At 38.6% G+C, this 16280-nt stretch overlaps 1 protein-coding gene across 1 annotated transcript in view; it reads right to left on the bottom strand.

The window, feature by feature from the left end:
- The window catches only part of TMC1 (transmembrane channel like 1), a 137975-nt gene that overhangs the window by 56830 nt on the left and 64865 nt on the right, over positions 1-16280 (bottom strand). Inside the window, exon 8 of the mRNA XM_037730607.1 lies at positions 13955-14053. Coding sequence (XP_037586535.1) covers positions 13955-14053 — 99 coding nt within the window. The remainder of the gene's footprint in view (positions 1-13954; positions 14054-16280) is intronic.

Genomic DNA, 16280 nt, shown 5'->3' with positions numbered 1-16280 from the left:
GCATGTTGACCTCCACTGGTCTTACCCTTTGTTATATTTCTGATTAGTTCACAATCTTCTTGAACAAGGGAGGAATTATTATTTACCATAATTTTCCCCTCTCCTGCACACACAAAAATTCAATAGCTACTATCACAATATCTATTTTACAGATGAAGAAACTGAGCCTTAGAGAGGTTAATTTGTCCAAGTTCACATAACTAATGAGTGACAGTGTTTGAACTTGAACTGAGTCTAATTTAAATTCTATATGCTTAACCACTGTACTATACAGCTTCTCCCATGCTTTCTTTATCTAGCAAGAGTTATATCATGCTAGTGCCATACCTTCTCGGTGAAAGAAAAAAACAAGAAACTCTATGAACCCAGCACAGACTTTGATCTATACCCCTAGACTGGTCCCTGGTGGTGCCAGAGCCTCTTGAAAAGAACCCCAGACATCCCTTTTGAGAATATTTCAGAGGGGGTCACCTCCACCTGGTATCTTTCATCTAATTCATAATGATAATATTGGGATTAAAAGACACACCAAAAATAACATAAAAGGAGAAAGTAGGTATATAACAAGCATCTGGTGAGCTTGTTAGGTTAGCACAATAGCTTCTGGGGGCAGCCAGCTCATCTGGCATATGTACCATTCAACATATGTTCAATGGCTGGCATTTCATAAATACTAGATCACAGCCAAAGCCCAAGAATAGTTCTGATTTGGTTTTGTTTTATTTTTCTGGCTGGGGGCAGGCAGAGTCATGATTAGTTCACAAGGTTTCCTGCAGTTTGCCTATTTGATATATATGCAAACAAGTCTGTAAATGAATTAATATTATTAAACAGAACAGTTTTTATATTTTAATTAATTAATTTTTAAAATTATTATTATACTTTAAGTTCTGGGATACACGTGCAGAAGGTGCAGGTTTGATACACAGGTGGTACACATGTCCATGGTGGTTTCCTGTGCCCATCAACCTGTCATCTACATTAGGTATTTCTCCTAATGCTATCCCTCCCTTAGTCCCTGACCCCCGGACAGGGATAGTATTCCATGGTATATATGTGCTACATTTTCTTTACCCAGTCTGTCATTGATGGATATTTGGGTTGGTTCCAAGTCTTCGCTATTGTGAATAGAAGAGCACAGTTTTTAAAGGCTTTATCCAATCCATCTTTGTACCATATTGAGGGGTGGCTTTAAATACAACTTGAGAGGCTTCAAAGGAGAACGCTCCTCATCTTCTACCCAGTGGCATGCCACCCTCCACTCATCTTTCCCTGCCCCTTAAAACTATAGCAGCAGATATCTGGAAGTGACTAAAATAGCAATGACTCCTAGCCCAGCCAAGGTTCTATTCATTTTCCATGTCAGCTCATGCTGCTTTCCCTGTGAGAGCACTCTCCCACCCCAAAATCTGTGACAGAGAAACCAGAGTCAGAGCCAAGTTTCCAATGAGCACAGAAAATTTCTGTCCAACTCTGGGGTTCCATGCTGGTGTATTGTCCATTAAGACTCTAATTTCTGTTTGAATGCTGCAGCTGGTCTAATCTATAATCACCAACACATTTCCACAAGAAAGAATGTTTTTATTATGATTACCAGGACTCGATTTATGCATTTACTTTTCTAACTAACATTTATTGAGAACTTACTATTTGCCTAATATACATAGATGGATCAGGAGACAGGATTATAGAGGTCCCCAAAAGGTTCTCCTTTATAAAAGTATTTGTTGCCTGAAATTATATTAGAACTGCACCCCTTTGGTGTTTCTCATAATTATAAATAAATGTTCAGCATGAAACACTCTATGCCCAGGATGGCCAATGAACTTCTTCATTCTTAGTAACTCTTTTTAATTTTTAATAGTTGCCAGAATGTATGAGGTAAAACTGGTAGGAAAAGAAGATATAATTTTTGAAGCAAATCTGCTGAGCGTATGTGAGGGGAAGTGATATCACAATAGTGAAATCTGGGTGTATTTTTACTTTTCTCTGAGTTGTTGCTGGTTAGCATGAACCTTAGCATAAATGAAGGTTTCAAGTGTGGATGAAAGACAAGGACTAGTGCTCCACATTTCATAGAGTAGGACACAACACAGGAGCAGAACAAGAAGTGAAAAGGCTAATTACACCCAGAACAAACCTCAACTAATGTCACAAGAACAGCAGCCTCCCAGCCCTTAAGGGCTGCGTGCTGAGACCAGCACGTGGTCACACTCCTCCTCTCCAGCCAGATCCATTAGGTTTCTGCCTAATGCACTGCTCATCTCTGAGGATTTTTTCTTTTCCTTTTGCTTCAACCCAGATCCAGAGACATAAAACAGATGTTCTATGGTTCTTAACAGGGATAGTGTAGATTACAAAGAGGAAACTGAGCTGAGCCTTGGCAGATCTAATTTTCAGTAGAGGGAATCATGTTGTGTTAAGGACTGTAGACAGTGACCTCTTCCTTTCAAGCAGCTGTGAAGAAAACGGTTCCTGTGGGTGTCCATCCTTCCACCCTCGTATTGGCGCTCTCAACCCCCTGCCTCCTGCCTAAACAGGGGACATGGCTGCTGCCCCACTTCCACTTTCTTGCTATGGATACAAGTCCCATCCCTCTGTTTCTTTGTCCCTCCAACAAATGGGCATTTTCATGAGCTAAGTATCCCGAATAGGCATTTAAAGCAGCATGTATTAAACATCTACCATGTGTAGATGGACTGTGCTAATACTTTACACACATAATCTCATGTATGTTTTAGACAAGCCTGGTAGGTAGGTATTAATACTGCTAGTTTATACATGGCAACTAAAAGCTTCAGGATGATTGTCTAATATGTCATGGGCAGTAAGTGGCAGGATTCAAACCCAGGTTTGTAGGAATCTCATGCCTAGTTTTTGTCACTATGCTACACTACATTTTTACTCTCTGGCTTCTACAGAAAGTAGTTCCATTTGCCTTTTGTGACATGACCTGACACTAAGATTGGGAATTCTAGACACTAGGCCCAAGGTCAACACATCTCACTCGACTTGCATGTCTCATAAGAAGCATGAACATAGCACATTCAACAAAGTTCCCAAGCCTGCTCCTTCCTCCTATCTCAGGTGAGCTCCACTACCTGTAGGATAAAGTCTGACTTGAGCATAATGAAATTGTTCTCCCTGATCAGGCCCTTTTCTGAATTGTTTGTTTAGTATGACAGGCTCACCTCTTACCACTCTCCTCTCTCACTACATATAAACTTTGCTGAATCACTTGTGGGTTTTGAGAGTATAGTACCATCTCATGCCTACATGCCTTTGTGCATGCTAATCTCTCTGCTTGGAATATGCTTCCCAATTGCCTGCCCCATTCTAGAGCCTGGTCTATTCCTGCTCTTTCTTTTAAACTGGTTCAAGATACCTGTCAAGCCTTTACTGACCTCTCAGCCAGAGCCAGTTGGGATACAGGTAATGAATGCCCCTTCCTTTCTCTCAGCATTTCCTTCAGACGCACGGAGCTTCACTCTATGCAATACTCCTCAGTCTTTCTCTGTCCCTATACGCACTTCACCCCAGGAGAGGTGTAGTGATTTCTCTTGGTAAACTGGGAATGAATTAACTGGGCAGGCACAGCCTAAACATATCTTTCTTCCTGTAGGAAATAAGTTGCCCTCGAGGTAAACTGGGGTTCCAAATCTGCAAGACCATTTGGCTAAGAATTCCAGATTGTTCCTCCAATTTGATCTCTATTAATAATGAATGTGGAATTTTTTTGCCCATCTGCCTCTTGTTTTAAAACAAATTATTCAGAACTCACATAGGAAACAGAGTTACTGTTTACTGGGCTATCTCAAGAGTCCAGTATCTGAACTCCGGTGAACCTCGACACTGAACCTTATTCCAATATGTCCCCATGTGCCTGTGATACATGTCTGTCAGCTTCAGATTGTCATTTTGCATGGCAGTTGTTTGTTTGCATATCCAATCAGATTATAATGTCCCTGTGGGCAGGGAATATATGTTAGTTCTCTTTGTATTCCTAACATCTGACATTCTATTTATATTTGTGGCATGACTGAATGAACAAAAAAAATTGCTTCTGGTGATCATTAGCAATCCTCAGTTAGAATAAGTTTCTTTGGATTGTCATGTACACCAATTTTTTTATTATTTGCTTTCTGCTACTCATTTTAATAAAATAGAGTAAATCATCCAAGACAGTAACATGATAATAAGAATCTTACGTTGTGATTTAATAAATCAAAACACCAAAGAAGTATCTGAGAGACAATGAAGCTGGAAAAATACTTTAATTTTTTCTACTGTCTAATTGCACAAAACTCTTACAAAATGAGATAATCTCAGTGCTATAAAGTGAGCTTTTATGTATAATTTCTTTCCACAGAGAAAAAAAAATATTGTCTTCTTTCATTTTGCAAGGAGGAAATTAAAAGTATATTGTTGGCTGACTGACTTCAGGAGTTATAAATTTGCCCTTGGTTCTATAAAATTATTCAGAGTGAAGATTTGTGAGTTCATACATGAAACGAGATGTGTGTGGTCATCGGGACACAGCCTACACTGGGAGCTACCTCAGTATTATATAGTTAAAAAATTTTTTTTAACAAATAAAAAACTTTAAATGTAAAGAATATATTGCAACTACTTGGAAAAAATGAATTTAGTTCAGAAATTTTTAATTCCATACAAGCAGCATATATTTTACTTCAAATATTTAATATTAGTGAATGTAATTAATTTCAAGGCCAGTTTACAGACAAATGATGTCTACTGGAGACATACAAGGCTAGCACATATGACAGAATTTTTACTGCATTTCTTTCAAATGTTTGTAGATTTACGTAATCTACTTGTCACAGCAGTGGTATTAGATTTATGATTTGGTGCTATGTGTTTAAATTATTGATTACAGTTTAATGCATTGTGAAGTTCTAACCTAACTCAATGGCTCAGCCTTTAATCTATTAGCTTGGCAGCCAATATTTAAATATAGAAAATTCCTGACAGGTAAATTTAGATCTTCCCACCTTAGTCTCTAACCTAGTCCTATCGAAAGACTCTTTCTTGATCTCCTCAAATTCATCTTGCCCTTCTACAATCTGTTGATTACCTCAAAATCCAAATCTGATATGTCACCACCCACCTACCCCCCTCCAACTTAAATTACTTTTAATTTCTCTGAGATAAAAAAAATAATTAGCGCAGTCTAGATTTTAGAGAATGCCACATGCTTTGGTTCCATCCAGTCTCTCCAATGCCTTGTGTTCTGATCTCCCTTCACATTCTGAGCGCTAACTTTACTCAGTCCCTTGAATAAGGCCACCTCTTTTCATCACAGGATCTCTGTACTTGATGCTCTTACTGCTGAGAATGCCTCTCCTTTCTTTCAAATTCAGAGGTTGTCCTGAGTCTTTAGAGCCCAATCTAAACATTACTTTCTCAGAAAAAAAACCCAACATTTTCTATTCTTTGTCCCCTTCCCTTAGCTCCTAAACTACATCAGGTTGCCTACTATAAGTTCTCCTAACACTTATAGCTTTCCTTCACAGCACTTGGCACAGTTACAATTGGATTTATTTTTGTGATTATTCGACTACTACCCTGGATTTTATGTTCCTGAGGACAGAGACCTTGGGTTTTGCTCACCTTTTCTTAATATCTGGCACCTGGCAAATGCTCAATAAATGTTTACTGCGTTAATAAAAACAAGACTCACTTCTGTGGTCACATTCAAAGAAGGAATGCCGTTTTCATACTGTAAGTAAAGCATTAGGATCACATGCATCATGCATCCCAAATATTTGCAGAAAGAAATCTCATCTTTGATGAAAATTAGACTTTGTTGATAATAAAAGCCAAAAAAAAAGCATAACTAGGGACTTCAGACCTTAAGAAATCAGTTCCCCAAGTTTAAAATATCAAGGAAGCTAAAAGCAGACCCAGGAATCTCTCTCAACATAACTTAGAACTGTGTCATAAAGTCACCCACAAGTAGCAAATTAAGACGCTTACAAAGCAAAATAAATGATCTAGGACCTAAAATAGAATAGGAGATGCCTCTTGTTTTAACCAAATTTAATGAGCCTGTTGAACCGAAACCTGCAATGGACATTGAGGAAGTGAAGCAAATAAGGGATAGAGAGTCCTTAGATACTGCCAATCCTAGCGTCACGTGTCTGAGCAGCACCCTGCCCTGCTCAGCAAAGCCACTGGAGGAATCTCACTACATCCACAGATCAGAAGATCCTCACGCCCTCCAATGTTATGATCTCTGCTCCTAAGGAAAGAGACATATCTCTAGGTGAATTTGAAAATTTGCACATCTGACTTTGTCCACAAGAGGCTTAGCAGTCTCACTTGGGGTCATGCCACTGAAGAATTATTCATGATCCAGGAGTTCAGTCTCTGCTGACCCAGCACTGAGGTAGGCCCAGACAATGGTTGTGGGAAACAGGTCATTCTGGCTGCATTTGAAACCTGTTGAAACTACATAACAGCAACAACAGCAATATGAACAGCTATGATCTAAAGGGGAGGAGCCCAGTCACATTTTCAAGGTAGGAGCTGGGCGTGCTGTTCAGCTCTCCTTTGAAAGACAGCCTCCAGATGCCACCTCCTTGGATCCACCAGAGTGGACCAAACTGTTTTCATATTGAGGTCACACACACCCCAACCTCTACCTAGATAATGACTGACCATGTTTGGAAATGTAGAGCTGAGTTATTGCTAACCAATATGGAATTTCTCTAATGGACATACTTTGTTTAGAGGCTCACCACTGGCCTAGCCAAGACTGTTTCAGAAGTGTGCTGCAATCTGAGACTCTTCCTAAATCCTTGCTTATCTCTCTCCTTTCACAGGTATAGAGCCTGCATTACCAACTAAGGCTCTTCTCACCTACTCTTGCTCTCTATCTCCTTTATCCTTCACACACCTCCCTCCCCCAGTATCTTCTGCATGTAACATTGTTTTGATGTCTACACCTCAGGAAACCTAAAATGAGTCACCCTTTCACATAAAGATGCATTTGAGCTACTGAAATATTTTTAAAACAAAAGATGTGTTATTCAATGTGTAACACACAAAATAGCTCCTCTACATGTGTCCAGTGCAATAAGAGATGAAGGAACTTAAGAGAACTGAGGTATGTTTCACAGGAGACAACCTTACTTTGGAAGATTATTACTTTAAAGAGTTGTTGATGTTGATTAAAGAACTAACTCATTATTATTAACATTAAATGGCTCTAACCTGTTTCCTTTAAGGACAGACCTCAAGATGGGATGTGAAGCAGGCAGGGCAGAAGGAATCATGTGGAATGATATATTCCATCTTAAAGAGTTGCTGTCAGGATAAAATTTAATGTATGCACCTACTTAAGACATAATGGGTGTTAAGTCTCCTCTCCTGCCCCTTGTAGGATATCTTCCATCTCCCACATCTATGATAATCCACAGAAAAGGGAAGGCAAAGTAGACATACCATTTATCCATCAGCAATGTACAAGATGCTCTCAAGGTGAAAAGCAGAATGCACTTCCCTTTACTCATAACTTAGGTCTTTACCCATATGATCTCACTGTCTGATATCTGCTGAAGCTCCTTCCAAATTCCACTTTAGTTTCTCCTTCTTTCTCCTCACAAGAATATCAAAACTGTACAGCCTCTTCCTCTTTAACATTTCTATATCACCCTGGTGCCTCTGAGTATCTTGTAAACAAAGACATCCTCTTCCTACTGACTTAAACTCATTCTTCTACTTCTCTTAATTTACATGACACAATTTCTGCTTATTTGATTCATAGTGTACATAATAACCTCCCTGTTTCTCACTATTTTAATAAAATAGATTTCCTATGCAATCAGTAAGATGCATCATTATGCACTCAGTAAAAAGTTTAAAAAATATCGTGTTTTGTAAATGGCAAATTCTGACTGTGAAAAGCCTGAAGACTAGCTGATCTTGTACATTTTGTATGGTATTTGTCTACTGTTAATTAAAGAGAATTTGGATGAGTTGTGATACATGCTTCTAAGTCACAGAGCACTGAGCTTTCAAGGGTATGGAGAGGAGGTTTCAAGGTTCCAGATGAAGCTATACAGATTAGTAGTTCCTCATAACCTCCCTCACCTTAACCCAAAGGTTTTCTGATCCTTTCCATCCAATAGGCTCCTGTATCATAAGAGATCATGCTTGTGTTTATCTTACATTATTCTGTAAGTGCAGACTTTTAATCTATTTCTGCTTCTGTTCCCTTGCCTCTATATTCAATGACTTACCTCTCTATGGTCTGTTCAAGGTCAACTGATCCTGTAGCTGGGTGTGCTGCTCAGATCTCCTTTGACACACAGCCGTCAGATGCCACCTCTTTGGATCCAAGAGAGTGGATCCAAATGTTTTCATATTGAGGTCACACACACCCCAAGCTCTACCTAGATAATGATAGCCTAGATAATGGCTCTAGCTTAAATAATGGCATTTTTCAAAAGCCCAAAGATGCCTGTTTTGGCATTCCTGGGCTTTGTGAAAGTCAGAATTCTGAGTTTTTTTGGAGTTTAAAAATATTTCATCGATGGTTTCCTCTATGGTGCCATGATAGATGGAATACTGGGTTGTCTACTTAGATCATCTGACAATGCAGAGTAGACACCTCTATGAAGTCATTGTTCATAGGATCAAGCAAAGAACTATAATTTTTATTGTCTATTTTAAAAATAAATGTTTAAAAACTAAAAATAGAATTCTGCTAACCAACCAAAGCAAAATTAATAATAATAATTTTCAAAGTATGATTTTCCTTTATAACTATTTTAATAAAGCATAAGTATATTTAAATGATAAAAAAGAATTCAGGGAAGAAGAAACATGGAAGCTCTCATTCTATTTGAAAAGCTGATTTGGGAATTACGAGATTACTATGAACGATGAAAATGGGACCCAATTGCTTCAACTCCTTCTCCCCTTGTGAAATAGATATAGCATGAAATGGAGTCAGTCTGTGTTTCAGGAACAGACAGTGAGAATGTTGCTGGAAATTACAACAGGAAAATTATGGTTGGAATACAGGACATGAAAAGAACACTAGAATAAGAGCCCCTAATAAACTATAAGACCCTGCAACTCAAAATGTCTGTAATGTTATGAGGTAAGATATAGGATGGAAGATATCAAAGAGCACCTCTATTTCTAAAATTCTCTTATTTCTGTTAATTACCAGTAGAAAACTGTAGACTTCTCAGTGGCCCCTGGCAGCATATGTAGAAGCAGCTTGCCCTAGGCTTCAGAGTCAGAGATGTCAGATAGACCAGATGAGCACCCTGGCCTCTCCACTTGCCATTCACAAAACTTGGAGGAAAATATCAAATCCTACTGAAACTCAGTCTCCCCATATGTAAATTAGAATCGTCATGTCTACCTTACTAGAGTAGAATAAGGACTAGGTTGTAATATAAATAGAATAATGTGCCAATTATTAAGCTATTTCAGCTTCAGACTCATCCTTGCATGCTCCGCTTTGTGATGCTGGAGACAGGACTTGGGGAGCTACTTTTCTCCTTTGAGATGGTATTCCCTGCAGATTTTTCCAATAGGAGGCACTTAGACACAGAAGTGGGGAGAAGGGATTTGCTCTTTCCTGAATGCATGGCTGCAGCAGTGCCTCTTTACTCTGGTAACAGTATTTGGGTCCGTTTCCAGCCTATTTGAGCACACCCAAAACCAATCTCATCACATCCCTTGGGCCATGCAGGGCCCTTTCTCCAAGCTCCTAGATTCTAATAACTGCAACTTCCTCTTTTGTTCTCCCAACAGTAGGGTTAAAAACTGTTCTGTGTTATCTGTTACTGCTTCTATGTTACCTCAATGTCCCCTTTTGCCTTTTTAGTCCCCCAATACTTGTTTAACTAATTTCTTATTTTAAATCATCTCTATCAAGATATCTGTGCTTTTCATTCTCTTGATGCATACTGATACAAGTAGAACTATAAATATGAGTATAATATTCATAAATAAATAGAAATATAGCACTAAGCACAATGCCTGCCCACATAAGTACTTAGTCAACATTAATTTTGGTATTATTAACAAAAATTATAATTAAAAAAAGCAATATAAGTGAAAATTTAGGTTATCTCTTCCGAGTAAGGTCTGGTTAACCTGATGTAACATATTCAGGTCCTTGAGCTCAGCTAGATTTTATTTTTCCTTCCTTGTATTATTTTCTTATTGTGTCCAATTCCAACATGCTAAGGAGGACAACTCTGCTCATTCCATGGGTGTTCTTAAGGTGACAGCCCAAGGCTGTTTGTGGCGTCTGATCTCTCCCATCTATGCAGGATACTTAAGACAATCTGTGTTCAGGCAGCCTCTTCCCCTCTGCCGCAGAGGACACCATGTCCTGACCAAGGCAGCATCTCATTTGAATCCATAATGTCTTGTTACTAGTGACTACTTGGCTTTATTCTCCTGGATTCTTACTATGAAACTATATCTCCTATATTTTAAATTAAGCTTTATACATTTTTTTCTTGTTGTTATCTTCAGTTTTATAATTAAAGATCCTGCCCTCTCTCTTATTGATGTGCTTGTGAAATTATTTTGACCCTAGTATAAAGAATGTGTTCAATCATTGGCTTATGGTAGGACGGGCAGAATTCCTTCTTCTTAGGAATGTTTAAAAGCAGAATCTCCCTTAACATGAAACAACCTATCTTTCCCTGCCAAATTTAGAATATAATCATTGCCAAAAAAAAGACAAATATTTCAAACTTCCAAAGTCATAAAAACTTGTATATCATATAAAATTCCTTAAAGTAGTAATATTTTCTTTTAAATAATAATATTCAATGAGCAATTTGATAACAACTATATAATCCTATCGCTTCCTTTCCTTGAATCTTTTAATAACTCCTCTTTAAGGTCAGAATACTTTTATTTACTTACGTATTTACTTCTTTGTTATAATAAAAGGCCTTTTACTAGCTTGTCACTATCCACTTATATGGCCTTGTGTAATACCACTAGCCCTGCATCCCAATTCAATCTCCTAATAGCTGTTTTCTTTTGGTCAAGTTATGGTTCTTTTACAAAGGAATATTTACAAATTGAGCATTCCTAATAAAAAAAAATCTGAACTCCTAAATGCTCCAAAATCTGAAATGTTTTGAGCACCGACATGACGCCGTAAGTAAAAAATTCCACACCTGACCTCACGTGATAGGTCACAGTCAAAACACCATCAAATCTTTGTTTCATGAACAAAGTTACTTAAAATATTGGATAAAATTACTTTCATATACATAAGGTATATATGAAACTAAATGAACGTTGTGTTTAGACTTGAGTGTCATCTTCAAGATATCTTGTTATATATATATATATAGAAATATTTTAAAGTCTGAAAAACTCCAAAATATGAAACACTTCTGGTCTCAAGCATTTTGGATAAGGAATACTCACCCAGTACTGCGTGCTACATACTCTGAGCTATCTGCTGTTTCATGCATTATCTCACTAATGCTCTTTGAGGTGGACACTATCATTTTCTCCATTTCACATATGAGAATACTCTTGAGCTTCGTCTCAGATATAAATATCCACCATGAAGTGGGTTGTGAAGTGAGGGGCCTTACTTACCAATTGCAGTTCACCGCATGATGCAGGCATTGGGGAAAAAGAGCTATTAAAATCACTACTAACCCCAGAAATGATGCATGCCAAATTAATGACTGATACCAGCATGCAATAAGCCTGTAAGTGAATAAAATCAGTGTAATGGCTTTTTTGTATTTTCTTGACCTTTAAAAATTTTCTCATTGCCTTAGGATTGTTTTCAGGCAGGCCTAGAAATAAATATCACGGAACGCTCTGGTTTCTGTATTCCCCTACTGACCTATAAATAGTATTTCACCAAACTGGACATGAGAGAGCTGTTGAGAGCTGTCAAGAGCAGTGATTCAATCTTGAGGAGCACACTCATTATCCAAACCCTTTCCCTCTGCTTTCCCCTGAATTTGCGTCTCAGACCCTCTTGTCCACTCATTAATAACTCTCTCATAGCAACTCTTCTGTTTGTCTTCCTCAACTGAGTCAATATCTTTCAAACCTCAAATGGAGATTTTTGCCCAAAACGTTATGTTTCAGTTGATTGGGAAATTCAGAAGTGCTTAAACTTCAGAAATCTATATATAAACATCAAAAGATCTTTTGTTCATATTTTTAGTTCTTCATTTCTCTGGTATGTCTTAAAAAGCAAAAAAATTTAGTCTTTGTTCTTATTAAGCAGACTGGAAGCTTATCATTTTGCTAATCAAAGGAAGAGAATGAGAAATAAAACAGTGCTAAGGGGACATAGTAATGCATTGTTTGAAATTTAAAAGTGAGAGAAAGAAATAAAGGGAGGAGAAAAGGGAGGGGAGGGGGAAGAGCTGAAAGAAGTTAGAAGTGATAGAAAAGAGAAAGAAAAGATAAGAGGTAAAATCCAACTCAGAGGCCATCGCTTTTGTAAAACCTACACTTACCTCGGAAGAAATAAGAACCACTTGCTCAGGGTTCCCAGAATCTTTTTTCCCTTTTTTTAAATTTTGCTAACTTTGTGCACAGCATCTTGTATACTGGTTGCCTACATGTCTTTCTTCTGTTATCATAAGTACCCTGAGGTCAAGAATCATGTCACATGCATCTTTGTAAAACCTAAGCATGTTTATAATTCAGTTAAAAAATGCTGAATTGAAGTGGGATGTCCAACTGACAGGGGTGATTGAAGATTACAAATGCCACAGAATTGTTGCTATCATTGTGCCTTATGCTAATTCAATAGCTTGTTTTGTTCACTCAGAGATGGGAAATGTTTCTTAAGGTTTGCATGTTCTGGAACTCCTCACATAAACTGGTTTTGTGCTTCTGATCTCAGGCTCTACAAATCCTCCCCCTCACTCAGGATTGTCAGTCAACAAGATTCATTTAGCCTCTATTGAATGAGGACCAGATTAGGGGCTGAAAAGGTGTAGCAGACCTAGATTTCTTCTTTGGGAAACTCACAATTTAAGGAGGTTAAAAGTAGAAATCAAAATGTTTGTGAGATATTCATATTGACACTATAAACAGGAAGGCTGTTTTTTCTCTCCTTCATTCTGCAATCTATATAAAATTTTATTCTCATTGTCTATCCTCCAAAAATTACTTGAATTATCAATTTCTCAATTTCTACCTGGCTATTTTCCCACCCATATGCTTCCAAACATTTCTAATCTGGTCACTACTCAAAAAAAGAATATGTGGAATTACATTGTTGTCAAAGACTTGAATTATATAGTCCAAAATGGTTTTTCAATGAACAAGAATAACTCCTTTCTACAGTAATAATCTCTACCCAGGGGAGTTCAAAGAGTAATGCTCATTTGCATACTACAATGGAGTAATACTATTTTAGTATTACTTAGAAGTTAGAATTTAGTATTCCTTAGTTCTCAATATTTAGCTTTATTTAGTCCTAACTATTGAGTAATACTAAATAGGAGGCTTGTTTAGGAAGTGAAGAGTTTAGTAGGAAGTGTAAGAGTTTTAATTCCCTAGAAATCCAACAAGATTTTCCAGAAAGCACATTTTCAAACTCTTCTTTTATTCTTTTCCAAAGCCAGCGATAAGAACATTTGCTTCAAGTCTTTGAACTCTGAGCTCACATTTATTCAGTAGTCTATATTCCCATATGATCATATTAACATTGACCTAAATTGTAGTCACATTTACATTGACATATATGTTTCTTTCTTTCTTTTCTTTCTTTCTCTTTCTTTCTTCTCTCTCTCTCCCCCCCTCTCTCTCTCTCCTCTCTCCTCCTCTCTCTCTCTCTCTCTTTCTTTCTTTCCGGAGCAAGGACATCTTTCTTAAGACAGCCTCACCCAGGAGAGGAGGCTGTGGGTTTCAGAATAAAATAAACTACGGAAAAATCCAGTTGTATGGAGACACTTACATTGAAGTCATACAACACACCAAAGTTGGCTGCCGATGCCTCTTCGGCCCTGGGAACTGTTTTCCTAGGTAAACTGCCATATGGCAAACCCCAGAGGTACTGTATAGGGAAGCAAAAAAAGCAGAGAACAATTAGAAACAAAATCTGAGGCACACATGAGATCACAAATGGTTTTGCTTAAAAGTCCTTCTGAAACATTTTCATGGGGGATTCTGTGGGTCTCCATGTGGGGTCCCATTTTCTGGGAATCAACTACTAAATCCAGAGGTAAGAACAAAGGGAATGCAAAGGACTCTGCATTCTGAGTTCAGGGACCACCAGCAGTCAGGTCAACCACATTCCCCAGAGGGCTTTCTGAGGACCCCACTGCTACCACCACCACCAAACCATTCTGATTAAAAGTCTGGAAAGGAAGAGAAGTAGCCTTTCGGGTCACGTAGGACTCAACAAAACCATCTTACCCACACCTTCATGTGAGAATAGTCCTTAGGAGTGAGGGTGGAGGGAGATTCTGTCCTTCATATCAAGAAAGAGAACTCAAGGGAAACCAGTCATGAAATTTGTGGGTGTCTGCAAAGTGAGAACACTTCCACCCTGATTATGGTGTGCGCTTCATCACTAATTCAGGGCTGCTGCCTCCAATTCGTGCTACCAGATTGGGAGAGAAACATAGTAGAGAGAATAGTACTGGGGAGAATGGGCCAGTGAGCAGGCAAGAATAGGGTCATAGGAAGGTGCCCTGGTGAGAAGTGGAAATAGCACTTTCTAGCCCCATAGCTCACCAAGCAGATGTTGCTTCTTCAGTGAGATAGAAACTTCCCTCCTAAAGCTGGGAACAGAAGATGAATGTGGCTTGAAGCCTGGGTACAGAGCTTGACTGAGCAAGGGCTGGACATGAATCTCTGCTCACTTCCTGAGCACAAGTTGCACAATCTCCCCAAGTAGACCTTTGGCCCATCTGGCTTCCCGGTCCTAAAAGAATAGAGAGTGGGTTCCACACATATTATCTCACCCCAAAGTTGGGGGGCACAGAAGACAAAGAAGATTAAGGTCTTAGGCTTGCCCAGGGACACAGGACCTTGGGGCAAAAGGGCATGTGCCTTGGAGGAAGATTGAGTGAGCCTGTCAGGTAGAGGCAGTTGAAAAAAATACAGCCTTGCTGCCAGGAGATGACTGCCCTGGTCGCTGTGGTTTTGCACAGTCAGCATGCAGGGTGTCCATTCTCTTGTTCTTTGGCTGGAGTTGGTCATCATTGCCTAGAAAACAGGATGCCCCTCAGCATCTAATACAGCCTATAAAAGAGTATCCGAAGCCAGCATGCTTCCTAGCTCTTGGAATACATCAACCTAACAAAAAGGCACTCTATCTACTACACAGAAGACACTCTGTAATTTCATATCATTCAAATAAATCAGTGACAGCCTTTCATTTTCTCCACATGGAGGCAGCATGGTGTGGAGGAAAGAGTAAATGCAGCTGATAAAACTCCATTTATACCTGCATCTGACACTAAGTAATGTCATAGTAGCTAGTGATGGAATGGAGGAGTTTCAGGTTTCCTTAGAGAGGTAATATAAAAAAAAAAAAAGCTGGGGTTAATTTGAAAGAGATAAAATACCCACATTCAGCTGCACTGCCTGAAAGTGTGTACTTGGGAAATAAACTATACAGGACCTCTGATCTTTGGTCACTGTCTTCTATGAGCCAGACAACTTTATAAGCCCTGGAATTATCTCAAGGATTATAAAACTAGTGGATTAAAGTGCAGAATCTTGGGGAAAGGGATTGAATCATGGGTTCTAGTCCTAGATCCGCTTCATTAAAAAAAAAAAAATCATTCAGAGATGTTAGCTAAGTCACATCAGCATTATGTGACTCCATTTACATGTTTTAAATGGGGGAAGAAAATGTCTTCTACAGTCTACATCATAAATTTGTTGTGAGGCACAGAAAGTAAAAGAAGTGAAAGTGCTTTGTACTATTACAAGCTCAAATCTCGTTATGAATGTAAAGCATTATGATGATGCTAATGGGAGGCTCAGTACAGAAACTGGCACTGATTTGAAGTTATTGCGATAAAAAGTCACCCAAAAGACCAAATTTTGGCTGCTGTCAATGCTGTATGGACCAAATTGGCTTTGAAATACTAGTCCTAAAAGGTCCTTTGTAGGTTAAACAAAACCTAGTCCAACTTTTGTTGAGGTAAGCATTCAAAGGCATCAGAATCATTTAATTTCATATGGGTGGAGGCTCTGACCTCAAGCTAGCGACCCCACTTCCACTCTCATCCCATCCCACTATATGTGTGTGTGTGTGTGTGTGTGTG

Source organism: Cebus imitator, unplaced genomic scaffold, assembly GCF_001604975.1.
Source record: "Cebus imitator isolate Cc_AM_T3 unplaced genomic scaffold, Cebus_imitator-1.0 Scaffold355, whole genome shotgun sequence".
Lineage (NCBI taxonomy): Eukaryota > Metazoa > Chordata > Mammalia > Primates > Cebidae > Cebus > Cebus imitator.
This window is presented reverse-complemented; position numbering and strand designations above follow the sequence as displayed.